General features: G+C 38.0%; 1 protein-coding gene across 2 annotated transcripts in view; it reads right to left on the bottom strand.

Annotated features, from left to right (window-relative positions):
* The window catches only part of SREK1IP1 (SREK1 interacting protein 1), a 121,461-nt gene that overhangs the window by 83,872 nt on the left and 21,262 nt on the right, over positions 1-16,327 (bottom strand). For both annotated transcript variants that reach the window (XM_070587461.1, XM_070587460.1), the window contains exon 3: positions 5,560-5,703. In XM_070587461.1, the coding sequence (XP_070443562.1) occupies positions 5,560-5,703 (144 nt within the window). The remainder of the gene's footprint in view (positions 1-5,559; positions 5,704-16,327) is intronic.

Raw genomic sequence — 16,327 nt, 5'->3', positions numbered from 1 at the left:
TATGGAAGGCCCATCCTAGCAGTACCACGCAGGCTCAGTCACTAGATCCTTGCATGTCTGTCATCAGGTTTGTAGCTACTCCAGCTCTTTTAAATACGAGACTAGGCAGTTACAAACCTAGATCCATTAATCTAAATTTCCCATTCCCTCTGTGTCTTCCAATCAGCTACTTGCAATATCTTTTGTAGCTGTCTTACAAAAAGCACATTTTGAGCCAAATATAGGCTTTACTCCAATTATCCTACAAATTCCTTCAAGCCCTATCTTTATGAAGCTTGAAACCACGATTGTAGGTCATTCATTTGAATCTGATCCCAGCAGTTACTAAAGGGATGGGGAGAAACGATATGGCAATACAATGCAAATGTCTGATTTTGGTATTTTCTCCCAGGTAGTTTTCAGAGTCAACTACCTTTAAATAAAATCAAGTATGAACTTAACATAAAACTCTCTTAAACAAAACAAACTAAACTAAAAATCCAAACTAAGCCAAAAACCCCCAAATTTGTCAAAATACAACATTTCTTTTCTGGACTGAACTAAAAGAATATCGTAAAAAATTAAGGGATGAGATATGAAGAGAGGACTACCTCTTAAATACAGGCAAATTGAAGACTAATATTACATAATAGTAGGTAAAATAGAAGGAGAAAAAAAATCCATACTCTTGAATTTCTTGGGTCCTTTGTAAAATCCTTTTACCTTGACTTTATGCATACTGTACCATAAATAGATCTTCAGATATATGCTACTATCAGTAACAATTCCAAAGGCAAGTTTCTTCAGAAAATTCAAAATGCAGTATAAAATCTTAACAAGCAGCTTTCTGAAGCACTGTAGTGCCATCAGATGTAAGCAAGTTCACACACACACACACACACACACACACACACAGAATGTGAGTCAGGAAGACCTTACGATCCTTCCTATAAATTGACTGTTTGGTCTTTCCCTTTTCATAGCACCGGTGATATAATCTTCTAAGGCTGCACAGGTCCCATGTTATTATAATAAGACAATAACACTCTTTCCTATCCACATTAAGTCCTACTCTCACATTTTCTAATTTGCATCAAAATTTGACATATTTGTCATTTAGACTTCTTTTGTTTGTCTTAAATGAAAGATATTAGAGGCCAGGCCCAGTGGCCTAGTGGTTAAGTTCAGCACTCTGCACTTCAGGGGCCCAGGAAGTTCCCTACATCACTTGTCTTTCAGTGGCCATGGTGTGGCAGCAGCTCATATACAAAAAGAGGAAGATTGGCAACAGAAGTTAGCTCAGGGCAAATCTTCTTGAGCAAAAAAAACAAAGGAATAAAATCCCAAATCCAAAAAAGATTTTCTTTTAAATCTTTAAATGAAAGACATTAAGATAGTAAATGCAATGAAAAATATGCAATATAATAGAAGCAAATACAAAAGAGGCAAATAGAAAACAGAACTTTTACAAAAATAAGTTTGACTTGATTTTTTGGTGATATTTCTTTATCTTCCCTTTCATGTCTTTATTTCATAACAACAGAACAACTAATTACATAAATACACTAAACATTCTTTGCTTTCTCCTGGCTCACTATTTTTATGATGTCATTTTTTAAAAAAACAACATATTCAAAAGCTTCCTACCTCTAAGGACCAAGGAAAGATTCAAGGAGCCCCCAGGACTATCTAAAGGATGTAGGATGAGAACTCACACTCAGTAGGTCAGTGTTTTACCCTCGCCCCTTTTGAGATTCTGAGCAGTATCAGAAAGTTATCACTGGAACTAAGAACCACAACCTCTGCACTTCTTTCCTCCACGTACCATGGAACCAATCTATTGCTTATTTGGGTAGGGGTCTCTGGGCTTCCATTAGGTAACCATGAAATAAATATGGATCCCTTTTATAATAATTTCTTATTGGAATCTGCATGATATGCTGGAATGAGTACTGTCCTGGGTGGGAGTCATGAGACTTGGAAACAAGTTCTGAGCCTTTAAGTGACCAAGGGCAAGCATATCTTTTAAAGGAAAAAAAAGCTCAATTGAGTCAGTCATTCTCAATATGAGGTTAGGGGAAAGCTGATTCTAATAAAGAAGGTTTACCAACTACTCCTCATCCTGGAGATTATGATACGTTAACTCCCTCTACTTCCTCCCAGGGTGGATTTGTCCCAGGTCTTCTGATTGAAAATCACCTCTAGAATAAACCACTATTCATAAGAGGAGTGTACTTTATCTTTGAAGATGGACGTGGTGAAGAAAAAAAGGTCAAGAACCAATTGACTGGATGATCTCTAAGGTAGAGATTGTAATGAAAACAGTATAGGCAAGAAGCCTGGATGATGGTGCTGGCTTTACTGTGACCAGTTACTAACTTTGGGAAGGCATTTGTCCTCATCTTCCTTTTCTATAAAACCAGGTGTTTAAACTATGTGTTCTCTAAGATCCTTCCTAATTCTAAAGCTTAATGCATTTATTAAAAAGATAGGGCAGTGTAGATGGATGGGTTAGAAATTTTCTTTGTGGAACTGATGATCTTAGGCTTTCTCTCCCAGAATCTCCTGTTCTGCTTCTATGTGGTTTGGCTGCTCTCTTTGTCTGGTACAGCTACCTTCCCAGGATTCCCCTTTATGTAGGGATTCCATCCTGGGGATGCCATTCTTGTCTCTTCTATTTCCTATATTCCATGTCTTCCTTTTTTTTTTGGTCTATTCCCTTACTTTGGTAGAAAACTCTGGAATAAGTACTGTAAGAAAGGGTATGTGAGAGGTAAACTTTTTTGAGACTTTGAATGTCTGAAAATGCCTTTGAATAAAGGCATACTTTCACATTTGGTTGACAAAATTTTGGTTGGATATATCTTTCTAACTTGGATACAATTTTTCTCCAAAAATTTGAAAGTGTTATCCACATCTACTAGCTTCCAGTATTGCTTTACAGAAGTACAAAGCTATTCTGACTCCTGATCCTTTACCTGTTTTATCCTTGACTCTGGAAGTTTGGATTATATTCTTCCTGTTTCCTATGAGACAAAGTTTCAAGTTTTTAACACTGTGCTTGGTACTTGTTGAAACTTTTCATCTGGGAACTAACGTCCTTCAGTTCTTGGAAATTTTTTGTTTTCTCTTTCTGAGACTCACTTGAATTAAATATTTCCTAGACTGACCCTTCAATTGTCTTTTATCTTTTTCCTCCCATTTTGCTCTTCTTCTTAGATTTCTTCAACTTTATCTTCCATCTCTATCAAGTTTTTCAGGTCTGCTTCTCTTTTAATTTCCCAAAGTTCTTTTGTTGTTTTTTTATTTTTTATAGTATCTTATTCACGTTTCCTGGGGGGTATACCTCATCTTTCTATGAAACTGGTTATTAATGATTTCTGTTAAGTTTTCTTTTCCCTGCATAGACTCTGTCCTTCAAGGTGGTTTTTTTTTGTTTGTTAGTTTTGGTATCCATATTCATGTAAAAGTCTTTCCTCAGAAATTTAGTGCTCTTTAGTTGTCTAAAAAGCTAACTGGGAGCTTTGAGCAAGCAAAGCTTAGAAATCTGGACTTTACTGGTAATCTGGCTAGGCCAGGTGAATCTTCAAATCTTCTGCCTGAGTGATATATGCCTGAGAACCAAACAGGTGAAGATGGCTGGAAGGTTCTCACCATTCTGTATCTAACCTTTTACTATTTTCATCTGTGTTTGGAATAACTCAGTTTAAAGACCCTTTGTCTTACCCTGTCTAGAAAATAGACCTACAGTAGTCTGAGGTGACGAAAGGAAGCCATCTGTCTTCACAGAGTAGGGGAAGGGAATTAAGCATATAATTACTTCAGATTTTTAACCAATCCCTTTGTTTTTAGCCTTACATACATCCTCACTTACAGAGGTAACTAAGAACACTCATTATCAAGTCTTTAGAGAGTTTTAAAGTGTATATCAGGCTACTTCTCAGCTTTCCACATTGTTAAAGGATTAAGCTTTCTTAAATGTGCAGTCTGTTATCACTAACCCATCTGCTTTTTAGTAAAATGTTGTCACTACTTCTTCCTATCCCATTTTCTTTGTCTTTGTGGATTTATGTCTTAAAAAAAATTCTTCTATCATTTCAGTAGGTTTCAGTAGGGAGCAAAATTAAGCATGTGTATTCAAGCAGTTATCTTTACCCTGAAGCTATTTATACTCATATGTAATGTAACTCTTACTTGACCTCTTTGGGACTCCCCTCTCTCTTTTGCCTTCTCAGGTTATCCTAGTACCCTGGCAATTGACTTCTATATTTACCTTGATTGGATAGAATATGGCAAACCTAAAATTCTTTTTAAGTGTTTATTGTTCTCTGATGACCTAAAATAAGTTTAACCTTTTTTGCATCTTTCTCACCCCATGCCTAAACTCATGGTCAAATAAGCTGCATTTTGCTTCTGTTTGACATCTACCGTATAGCATTTTGTAGTTTACAAAGTATTTTCACAGACAGCATATCACATTTTATCCCTAAAAACCTCACTGCAAGGATAGGCCATTTTATACACAAGATGGGAAAGAAATGGTTAAATAGTAGGTGTGCAATCTATTCTCTCTTTGAGGGGAGAGAAGGATGCCCCCAGGAAAGAAAGAAGGTAAGTTGGTCAAATCTCTTTGTAAACATGCTAATCAGAGACCTCCTGGAAACAAATTAATGGTATTTGCTAGCTAAAGAATCCCTATTTTGGGGGTTGGGGGTAGAAAGTGAGGCTTGAATAACAGAAATCTGCTTTCTCACAATTCTGAAAGCTAGAAGTCCGTGATCAAGCTGCTGGCAAGAGAATCCTTGTTTATAAGGATTGGCAAGAGACTGCTTATAGCAGGATATGCCTGGATCATCTAAGATTGTTTATGGTAAATAGTCCTGGAATCTATGGGAATGCTCCCTGGAAAATGCAACTATCCAGAGATACAGTTGAGATGTTTCATGACTAAAATGACTTTCTTTTGTCTAAGTAATGTAGAAACCTCTCATGCTAATCTTGTCTAGAGTGGGTTCTGAAGCAGAAAGAAAATACCTGGGGAGCTGTACAGGCTGTCCCAGAACTTTTGCTGTTTTGCCCACACCTTGAAATTATCATTTATACGCTTGAAATTATTATTAAAGCTTCAGACTGGCTAAGATCTCTGATTCAAATTACTGTGATTTGACAATCCCATCCCTTGTGTTATCCCACAAGGAAATTGAGGTTAAGAGCGGTTAAGTGCCGCAAATCACATGCCAAAAAATGGCCAAATAGGGCTAGAAACCCAGTCTTAAATCAGACCCTTTGTACCATGTGACAATCCTAGTGTGATGGAACAACAAGAACAGCAATGACAAGACGACCTGGGTTGTGGAATCGGAAATAGACTTGCCTCCTGGTTCTATCACTGATCAGCTGTTTGATTTTGGGCAAATTACAACATTCAAAGCCTACTCCTTACTTACGTATTACTTCTTACATAAAATACAAAAGATATCTTAACGATAAATACAATAGAACAATCGATAAATATGACATAATATAGCAAAACATTTAGAAACATTTTTAAAGGATGGAAGGAAAAAAAGCATTGCTTACTTTTTTCTTGTAATGCCTGCAATTTATTCAGTTCTTCATTCTCTTCATCACTCTCTTCACTGCTTGTGCTGCTGACATCCAAAACTATGTCCCTTTTTGGGTCTACTCGGAGAAAATTGCGGCATTCAAAAGTCAGGTGACCAGCTAAGCAGAACAAACAAACAAAAAATGTAAATGACAAAACGATAGATACATTATATATTTTTTTGTTTTGTTGCCTCATAGTAAACAACAAGTTACAATTTTGATATTATAATGTTTAGTTTTAACTTTTATTCAGTGGGCGGTAGTTTGCTTTCCCTGAATGCAACACTCAGACAGAAAACTTTTTCCTTTCCTCATCAGGGCTTCTAATTCAATAAAATTCATTTTGGGCTACTTCTTATGGATTTCAGGTATTGAATTATTATATATTCCCTTTCCTATGCACTAAGGAAAACATCGTCATACTTAAGATTTTATATTTAACTCCTTTCCCACACCTTTTCTTTCTCAGCTTGACTACCATACTCATGCAACTACACAGCTTTCATCTAACTGAAGGAACCATAATAACATAACTGAATGTGCTCTTCTAAAGAGCACCTAAAAATTTAATTCTGACATCATTCACCCCCTGAAGATTCTCCCTGTAAGAAAACTACAATTGTCTATATGTCACATGATATTAACTTTTTTAAAAAATCAAATATTACAAACACCAGAAGAGTACAAGAAGTAATATAACTAATACCCAAGTGCCTGTCACCTACATGTTAACATTTTGTCATATTCACTTACAATTTTTCTAAGAGAAACGCTTGCACATGTGTGCACACACAAAGTTGGAGAGCTTGTACCACCCTCTGGAACGCTGCCCCAATCCCATTCCCTTCTTTCTGTCTTCAGAAGTTGGTACACTGAAGTGGGTTTCTATCTTTGCCAAACAGCAGATTGTATTATGTTTTTAACATAAGCTCAATTATACTTACCTATCATTCTGCAACTTGTTTCTGCCACTCAATATTATGTTTTGTGATTTACCGATAATAACATAAGTAGGTGTAATTAACTCTTTTTATCTGAGGAATAATGTTCCATTGTATAAAAATAATATTTATTTGTCCTTTCTACTATCAACATAATCTTAGGTTGCTCCCAGTATTTTGCTATTATAAATAATGTTGAAATGAGTAGCAGTACATATCTCTTTGTGCACACATGCCATGGTTTCTCTAAGGCAGCAGCTTTTAAATTTTTTTGACTATGACTGACTGATGGTAAAAAATAACAATATAACCCGTGTACTCGTCCACACATTCATATACATATACACACTAACACATAAAAATTGAAACAAAAGTTACATGAAGCATTATTACATTTGATATTCAAAAAAATCAATGCTGATGGTGACCACATGATTGATTTCACAACCCACAAATGATTCACCATCACTCTGTGGTAGAGTTTATTTCTAGCTCTCTCTTACTCCAAGAGTGAAGTCCTTTGGAAGCTCTAGATTTACACAAGAGCATCTCCTATTAGAGGTCTAATCCTGGACAGGGCCTTGGGTCTTGCTTTTATCCCTGCACCCTGCAATCCATGAAAATAGAAGTTGAAGCACCCTGGGATCAGCAAATACCCTCAAGACTTACCTCTTAGAATTTCCTGTGGTTGTTGGCCTCTGAATATTCTTTCTTTATTTTCTTCCTAGCACACTAATGTAGCTAAAATATGTACTGCACATTTGATACAAGTTTCTTAGTTGTTTACTGGAGGGTCCAGGCTGCCACATTGCTGGAAACAAGTTTCCCTTGTTGTGATTTCTTTCCAACTGAACCATTCAGAAGTGTTCTTTTTAGTTTCCAAATATATGGGGTTTTCAGTCCATGCCTTCATTGATTTTTAAATTTATTAAACTGTTATAAGAGAATGGGGTCTGTATGATATCAGTTCTTTGTTATTTGCTGAGATTCTTTTGTGTCCTATCAAGTAGTAAATTTCGGAAAAGATTTGGTATGTATTGTAAAAGAATATTTATCACTATTTGTTGAAAAGGGTTCTATGTCTTCTTGTTGTTCAAATCTTCTCCATATTATTTTTTTGTCTAATAACTTACAATACCGCAATTTTAAATACCTCTGTCCTCATAGATTTGTCAATTTACCCTTGTAATACAGTTTTTGTTATATACATTTTGAGATCATATTAGTCAGCACAGCCAAGATCATTGTCTTATCTTCTTGGATGACTGTTCTTGAATCTCTATCGCTGGTACTGCCCTTGCCTCAAACGTCTGATATTAGAAACGCTCTACTAATTCTCTTTTGATTATTGTTAGTTGAATCATATGAAGTTGCCATTTTTGTGTGTAACACAGCTGAATATCAACAAAATTCAACCTAACATTTATCTGTTCTTTTTTCTTCCATCCCTTTATTTTGAAAATTTCTATGTAACTTTTAGTTTTCTATGTAGTTTTATTAACAAAGACATGTAGCTGGACTTAAGTTTATTTATGTAATTTGAGACCAGACCAATTTTTAATGTTAATTTCTTAGCTTGGAAAAGTAGTTCCTGCCTCACTGGAGGCAGTGTGTAAATTCACTCCTCATACTTACACATGGTGTAAGCTTGGGTTGCCAATTCTGGATCATTCTTTTTCTTCAAATTATTATTTTATAGGAATTCAAACAAATACTTAACTTTCTTGCCACTTTCCCTGGACAGTGAACGGAAGTCTTCTAATCTCTGCTTCACAGCTTGTTGAGCAGTCTGGCTTCATACAAGAGCCTCCGCTTCAGCCGTGCTGCCACTGCAAGGAGTCTAGGGCCTCAGAGCACACCCCATGGAGGTCTACCCAGTAGGCCTGCGTACCTGACTGTTTTCAGGTATCATTCCCTGCTCTGCTTTTAAGCTCCTTTTCACTTCCAGCACCTGGGGATTGCCTTTTCATTCTTTTGCGCTGGGTTATTTTTGTTGTTGTTGTTTCTCTATTTTTCTCTGGCATCTCTTGGGTTTGGAGCAGAAGGGAGGCCTTTCTATGTCGGTTCAGTTTGCCATTTTGATCAGAACTCCTGATGATACAATTTTTCCTTTAGATAAGCTAGCTTTGCACCCAAAGACCTCATATTACAATGAATATTTAAAATAAATAAAATATTTAAATAATAACCACACTGGCAGCAGGTTCTGTCTCACATCAATTTTAGCTTTGCTTTAATGAAACTGATCCTAAACTGATAAGAAAAGTTATTCATGAAGCTACAAAAAATTTCCTATTTTTTTCTCTATTGGAGAATAAATGAGCAAACTTAGAGAATAACTCTATTCCAAATATTTTCTAAACAGACTCTAAGTAGATAATGAGGAGAAAATTCTTAGGTGACCAGAAACAAACTTTTGACGACAGACATGTAAAGACATTTAAAGTCATAACACTTAGGAGCTGATTATAAAAAGTGATGTGGCTTTTTCAGAAATGGAAAAACCAATCCTCCAATTCATATGGAAATGCAATGTGCTCCAAGTAGTGAAAACAATCTTGAAAAAGAACAAAGGTAGAAGACTCACACTTCCTGATTTCAAAACTTACCATAAAGCTGTAGTAATCAAAACAGGGTGGTGTTGTCACATGGAAAGACATATAGACCAATGGAACAGAGCTGAGAGACCAGAAATAAACCCGTACACATATATAGATGGCCAACTGACTTTGGACAAGAATGTCGAGTCCATTTAATAGGTAAAGAATATTCTCTTCAACAGGTGGTGCTGGGACAACTGGATTTCCATATGTAAAAGAATGAAGTTGGACCCCTCACCTCAAAACATATGCAAAAACTGACTCAAAATGGATCAATGACCATAAAAATATAAGAGCAAAACCATAAAACTCTTAGAAGAAAGCATAAGGCTAAATCATCATGACCTTGGATTGGCAATGGATTCTTAGATATACCAATAGCACAAACAATAAAAGAAAAAATCAATAAAATGGACTTCATCAAAATTTAACTTTTGTGCAAAGAAATTATTATGAAAACTAAAAGACAATCTACAGAGTGGGAGAAAATATTTGCAAATCATATATCTGATAGGATTTAATATCCAGTATATATACAACTCCTACAAGAACAAAAAGACAACTCAATTAGAGAAATGCAAAGGACTTGAATAGGTATTTCTCCAAAGAAGATATACAAATGGACAATAAGACCAAAGATGCTGAACATCATTAGCCATTAGGGAAATGCAAATCAAAACCACAATGAGAGTGACATCAGCAACACGGTGGATGAGCGGTTTTGTTTATCTCTCCCCCTTCAAGCTACAACTAAATGGACATTCATTGGTCAACAGAGGCTACTCACACAGCACCTAAGAATGCCTGAGAGACTTGCACTGCTATACATTAGAAGGTAGATGGCCTACCCACGGGGAAGAGGTGGACATAGGTGAAAACTCTCCGGGCCCCAGACAGTCCAGTACCCACAAGTGACTCCCCCAGCTGGAGTGCTCATAGAACCACCGTGGCCCTGAGGGTGGGCAGGTGCCTTGGCACGACTGTGGAAACAGGTGACTACAGCCCTAAGTCCCCTGTGACTGCTCTTTGGACCGGTGGGAAAATCCAGTCGCATTGCAGCCCCAGGGAGTGACCTGGGCTCAGACTTGGTAGGGAGGCCCCGGCCACCAAGTACAAAGGTTGGCGTGACCTAGGAGCAGATGCAGCACGGCTCGGCAAGCAAACCACTGGCTGCATTAAACATCCACAGCTCTGCTGCGGCACTGAGGGGGCAAGTGAGATCCAGCGGGACGGGGGGAGTGGGCGGTGACAATCCGGAGACCCAGCATGACCACTCCTTGGTCCAATGGGGAAATCCATGGTCCCACAGTGGCCCCAGGTAGAGACTGGGCATGGCCCTAGGGGAGAGGCCCCACCCATCAAGCACAAAGGCTGGTGCAACCTAGAAGTAGATGTGCCATGGCTGGGCAAGCAAACTGCCTGCTTTCTTAAACGCACATAACTCTGCTGTGGCCCAAGGTGGCAAATGAGATCCACCAGGACCAGATGGCAGTGGAGCTGCAAGTCTGGGTGAACAAGCTCCTGACTGCCTCGAAAGCCCATAACACTGCTGCAGTCCCTAAGTGGGTAGTGTGTCTAGGTGGGTCTCTGGGAGCAGGCAGCAGCAACCCGAAGCCCCTGTGTGATTGCTCCCATAGTTGATGGGAGACCCCACAGGGCCAATGCAATCCCAAGGAGTGGCCCCGGCTCAGACAGGGATCATGGTGGGTGCAGATTCCACAGCTCCTGCCCTCTCCCCACAGTGGCAGTAACTGGAAGCAGTAACCAAACTCCATCTCTATGAGGAGGCACAAATCCATGCCATCAAGCATTATGAAAAAATATATTAAATCTCCAGAACAGAAGGAAAAGGACAAGTACCCAGAAAAACAATCCCAAAGACACAGAAATCTATAACCTAAATGACAAAGAATTCAAAATAGCTATCATTAAAAAACTCAACAAGTTAAAAGAGAACACAGATAGACAACACAATGAGTACAGGAGCTATGTCACAAAAGAGTTTGAAACTATAAAGCAGAATCAATCAGAAATGTTGGAGATGAAAAACACAATGGATGAGATTAAGAAAAATCTGGACTCCCTGAACAGTAGGGCTGGTAATATGGAGGACAGAATTAGCATTCTGGAGGATAGGAAGATAGAAATGCTTCAGATAGAGGAGGAGAAAGAACTAAAACCAAAAAGAAAGGAAGAAACTCTCCAAGAAATATCTGACTCAATCAGGAAATGCAACATAAGGATTCTAGGTATCCCAGATGGAGAAGAGAAGGAGAATGGAGCAGAAAGCTTGTTCAAAGAAGTAATAGTTGAGAACTTCCCAAACCTGGGGAGGGAGCTGGAAATCCATGAGACAGAAGCCAATAGATCTCTAAACTTTATCAATGTAAAAAGACCAACTTCAAGGCATAAAGTAGTAAAACTGGTGAAAGTGAATGACAAACAAAAAACATTAAGGGTAGTAAGGTAGAAGAAAATAACCTACAAAGGAACCCCTACCAGGCTGTCAGCAGAAATCTTACAGGCCAGGAGAGAGTGGAATGATATACTCAAAATTCTGAAAGACAAAAACTTTCAGCCAAGAATACTCTATCCAGTTAAAATATCCTTCAAATATGAGAGAGAAATAAAAACTTCCCAAGATAAACAAAAGTTAAGGGAGCTCATTGTCATAAGATTCCCCCCCACACACACACACACAAAATCCTCAGGAAGGCCCTCATACCTAAAAAAAGGGGTGGGGGGAGGTTACAAAACCCTGAGAAAGGAGATAAGTAGATAGACAAAATCAGAAAATTGCAGCTCTCCATCAGAACAGGTTAGCAATGATTAATTATAACATTAAAGATAAAGGAAAGGAAAACACCAAGAATAAATATAATATTGTCATTTTAACCTCAAACTCACAAGAAGAAAAAAGATGTGACAAAAACAACTTAGAAGGGCAAGAAGAAAGGGATGGAACTGGCTTAGTCTAAGGAAATAAGAGGCTATCAGAAAATGGACTATCTCATCTATGAGATGTTTTATACAAACCACATGGTAACCACTCAACAAATAATTAGAACAGAGACACAAATTACAAATAAGGATAAAACTAAGAAAACCAGCATAGAAAACTACCTTACTGAATTGGCAGCCCAAGATACACGGGATGAGAAACAAAGGAAATGCAGGAGAACCAGAAAACAAGTGATAAAATGGCAGCATTAGGTCCCTACATTTCAATAATCACTCTAAATGTAAATGGATTGAATTCTCCAATCAAAAGACACAGAGTGACAGGATGGATTAAAAAACAAGACCCAACAATATGCTGCCTCCAGGAAACACACCTCAGTGCCAAAGACAAACACAGACTCAGAGTGAAGGGATGGAAGACAATATTTCAAGCTAATAGTGAGCAAAAGAAAGCTGGTGTCGCCATACTTATATCAGACAAAGCAGACTTCAAGACAAAACAGGTAAAGAGAGACAAAGAGGGGCAGTATATAATGATAAAAAGGACACTCCACCAAGAAGATATAATATTTATAAATATATATGCACCAAACACAGGAGCACCAAAGTACATAAAGCAACTAGCAAGAAAACTAAAAGGAGCACTAAAACTAAAACTAAAAACTAAAACTAACAACAATAAAATAATAGTAGGGGACCTCAACACCCCACTTACTCCAACAGATAGATCATTCAGAGAGAGAGAGTCAATAAGGAAATTGTAGAATTAAATGAAAAACTAGACCAATAGATTTAATAGATATAGAGAACACTCCATCCAAAAACAGCAGGTTAGACATTCTCTCCAAGTGCACACAGAACATTCTCAAGGATAGATCATATGTTGGGAAACAAAGCAAACTTCAGTAAATTTAAGAGGATTTAATAATATCAAGCATGTTTTCCAACCATAATGCTATGAAACTAGAAATCAACTACAAGAAAAAATCTGGGAAAGGGGCAAAGATGTGGAGATTAAAGAACATGGCACTGAACAACCAATGGATCATTGAAGAAAATAAAGGAGAAATCAAACATTATCTAGAGACAAATGAAAATGAAAACACACCATACCAACTCATTTGGGATGCAGCAAAAGTGGGCCTAAGAGGGAAATTCATTGCAATACAGGTTCACCTCAACAAACAAGAAAAATCTCAAATAAGCAATCTCAAACCACACCTAATAGAATTAGAAAAAGGAGAACAAACAAAGCCTGAAGGCAATAGGAGGAAAATAGTAAATATTAGAGCAGAAATAAATGAAATTGAAACAAAAAAGACAGTAGAAAGGATCAATGAAACAAAGAGCCGTTTCTTCAAGAAAATAAACAAAATTGACAAACCCTTAGCCAGGCTCACTAAGAAAAAAGAGAGAAGACTCAAATAAATAAAATTAGAAATGAAAGAGGAGAAATTACAAGGGATACCACAGAAATATATAAGGTTACAAGAGAATACTATGAAAAACTATATGCTAACAAACTGGACAATCTAGAAGAAATTTACAACCTCCCAAAACTTAATCAAGAAGAAGCAGAGAATCTGAATAGACCAATCACAAGTAAAGAGATTGAAACAGTAATCAAAAACCTCGTACAAAATAAAAGCCCAGGACCAGATGGCTTCTCTGGAGAATTCTACCAAACATTCAAAGAAGATTTAATATCTATCTGTCTCAAACTATTCCAAAACATTGAGGAAGATGGAGCACTTCCTAACACATTCTATAAAGCCAACATCACCCTGATACCAAAGCCAGACAAGGACAACACAAAGAAGGAAAACTACAGGCCAACATTGTTGATGAATATAGATGTAAAAATCCTCAACAAAATACTGGCAAACCAAATACAGCAATACATTAAAGAGATCATAAACCATGATCAAGTGGGATTTATACCAGGGACACAGGGATGGTTCAACATCCACAAGTCAATCAATGTGATACACCACACTAACAAAAGGAGGAACAAAAACATGATCATCGAGGGGGGGTGGAGCAAAATGGCGGGGTGAGCTGACCCGGGATTCTCTCCCCTCCAAAGTACAACAAAAGATTGGAAGAACTGAATTTCAGAGAATAAACATAATGCCAGCTCGTTAGAGACCTACAATACCAAGAAGGAGGAGATCATAAACCTAGCTTTACACCCTTGGAGGCGCTGGAACGGTAGGAGAGAACATCGCTCCCTCCCCTAGAGCCTGCGATTGCTGCGGCGCGGGTCGGGAGGGAGCGGGGGAGGGGCCACGCGACAGGGGGATCATCCAGGACTCCTGCCGCTGATTCAGTGGAGACCCGCTGATGGGGGAAAGCTTCCGTCCGCAGGGACCCCATAAATCAAGGGCCATGGGAGACCAGAGAACAGAACTGATCTGAACCCAGATCAGTGCGTGTGAGTAACAGCCCCTCCCCCCCAGCGAAGCCAGTGGGCGCAGCCATCTTGCCCCAAGGCGAGAGCTAACATGCCGCTCTCGACCCCCATCTAGTGGCGACAGGCTGTAACTGCAACTGAATTCTACCACCATGAGAAAAAAACGCTCCTCTACCATCCAGCAATTTATAAAAGCCCCAGACCAGAAGGAAAACAATAAAAATACAGAATTAAGTCCTGAGGACTTGGAATTAGGTAAACTAAGTGATAATGAATTCAGAGCAGCTATAATCAAAAAACTCAATGAGGTAGAGAGAAAGATAGAGAAACAAGCCGAGTTCTGGAGTTACTTCACAAAAGAGATTGAAATCATAAAGAAGAATCAAACAGAATTACTTGAGATGAAAAACACAATGGACCAGATAAAACAGAATACGGATTCCCTGAAGGCCCGTGTAGACAACATAGAGGAGCAAATCAGCATAATCGAGGACAGACAGGCTGAATGGCGCCAGACAGAGGAAGAAAGAGAACTAAGAATTAAAAAAAATGAGGAAAATCTCCGAGAGATAATGGAGTCAATGAGGAGTAAGAACATAAGGATCATAGGAATTCCCGAGAATATGGAAAAGGAAAATGGAGCAGAAAGTGTGCTTAACGAAATTATTGAAGAGAACTTCCCAAATCTAGGGATCAACGGAGAAATGTATGTAGAGGAGGGTTTTAGATCTCCTAGATTTGTCAATGTAAAAAGACCTACTGCAAGGCACATAGTAGTAAAGCTGGCAAATAGGAATAATAAGGAGAGAATACTCAGGGAAGTAAGGAAAAAAAGAGAATAACCTATAAAGGAGCCCCTATCAGACTGTCAGCGGATTTCTCTGTGGAAACCTTACAAGCTAGGAGAGAATGGAGTGATATATTCAAAGCTTTAAAGGATAAAAACCTTCAGCCAAGAATACTCTATCCAGCAAGAATTTCCTTCAGATATGAAGGAGAAATTAAATCTTTTCCAGACAAACAAAAGTTAAGGGAATTTGTAACTAAAAGCCCTCCATTACAAGAAATCCTCAAGAAGGCTCTCATACTTGAAAAAAGAAAAAAGGGAGAAAGGGGACACAATCCACAGACTAGGGAGACTGATGGATAGAACCAGAACAGGATAGCAAATATTCAACTATAGCATTAGGGCAAAAATAAGGAAACTACCAAAACAAAGACGATCTTAGCACTCTAACTACAAATTAATAAGACGAGTTGGAATAAAAAATGAAAATAATTATTTAGGAGGGGAAGAGCAAAGGGTCTAAATCAGTATTGGTCGAGTAAGTAAGAGACCACCAGAGAATAGACTATATTATACACGAGATTCTAAATACAAACTTCAAGGTAGACACTAAAATAAAGTACAGAACAGAGTCACAAATCATAGATAAGGAAAAATCTAAGAAACCCAGCATAAGAAATTGCAGTATTAAATGGGTAGTCTAAAGCACACAGGAAAAGAAACACAGGAAAACAAGATAATGAGCAACAGATTGACAGCATCAAGTCCACATGCATCAATAATCACTCTCAATGTGAACGGATTGAACTCTCCAATAAAAAGACACAGAGTGGCAAAATGGATTAAAGAACAAGATCCAACAATTTGTTGCCTCCAGGAAACACACCTCAGCCCCAAGGACAAACACAGACTCAGGGTGAAGGGGTGGAGGACAATACTTCAAGCAAATAGCAAGGAAAAAAAGTCAGGTGTTGCAATTCTCATATCAGACCAAGTGGATTTCAAAATAAGACAGGTAAAGAGAGACACAGAGGGACAA

This window comes from Equus przewalskii, chromosome 20 (genome assembly GCF_037783145.1).
Source record: "Equus przewalskii isolate Varuska chromosome 20, EquPr2, whole genome shotgun sequence".
Lineage (NCBI taxonomy): Eukaryota > Metazoa > Chordata > Mammalia > Perissodactyla > Equidae > Equus > Equus przewalskii.
The sequence above is the reverse complement of the archived record's forward strand: the minus strand, read 5'-3'. Positions and strand labels throughout refer to the sequence as shown.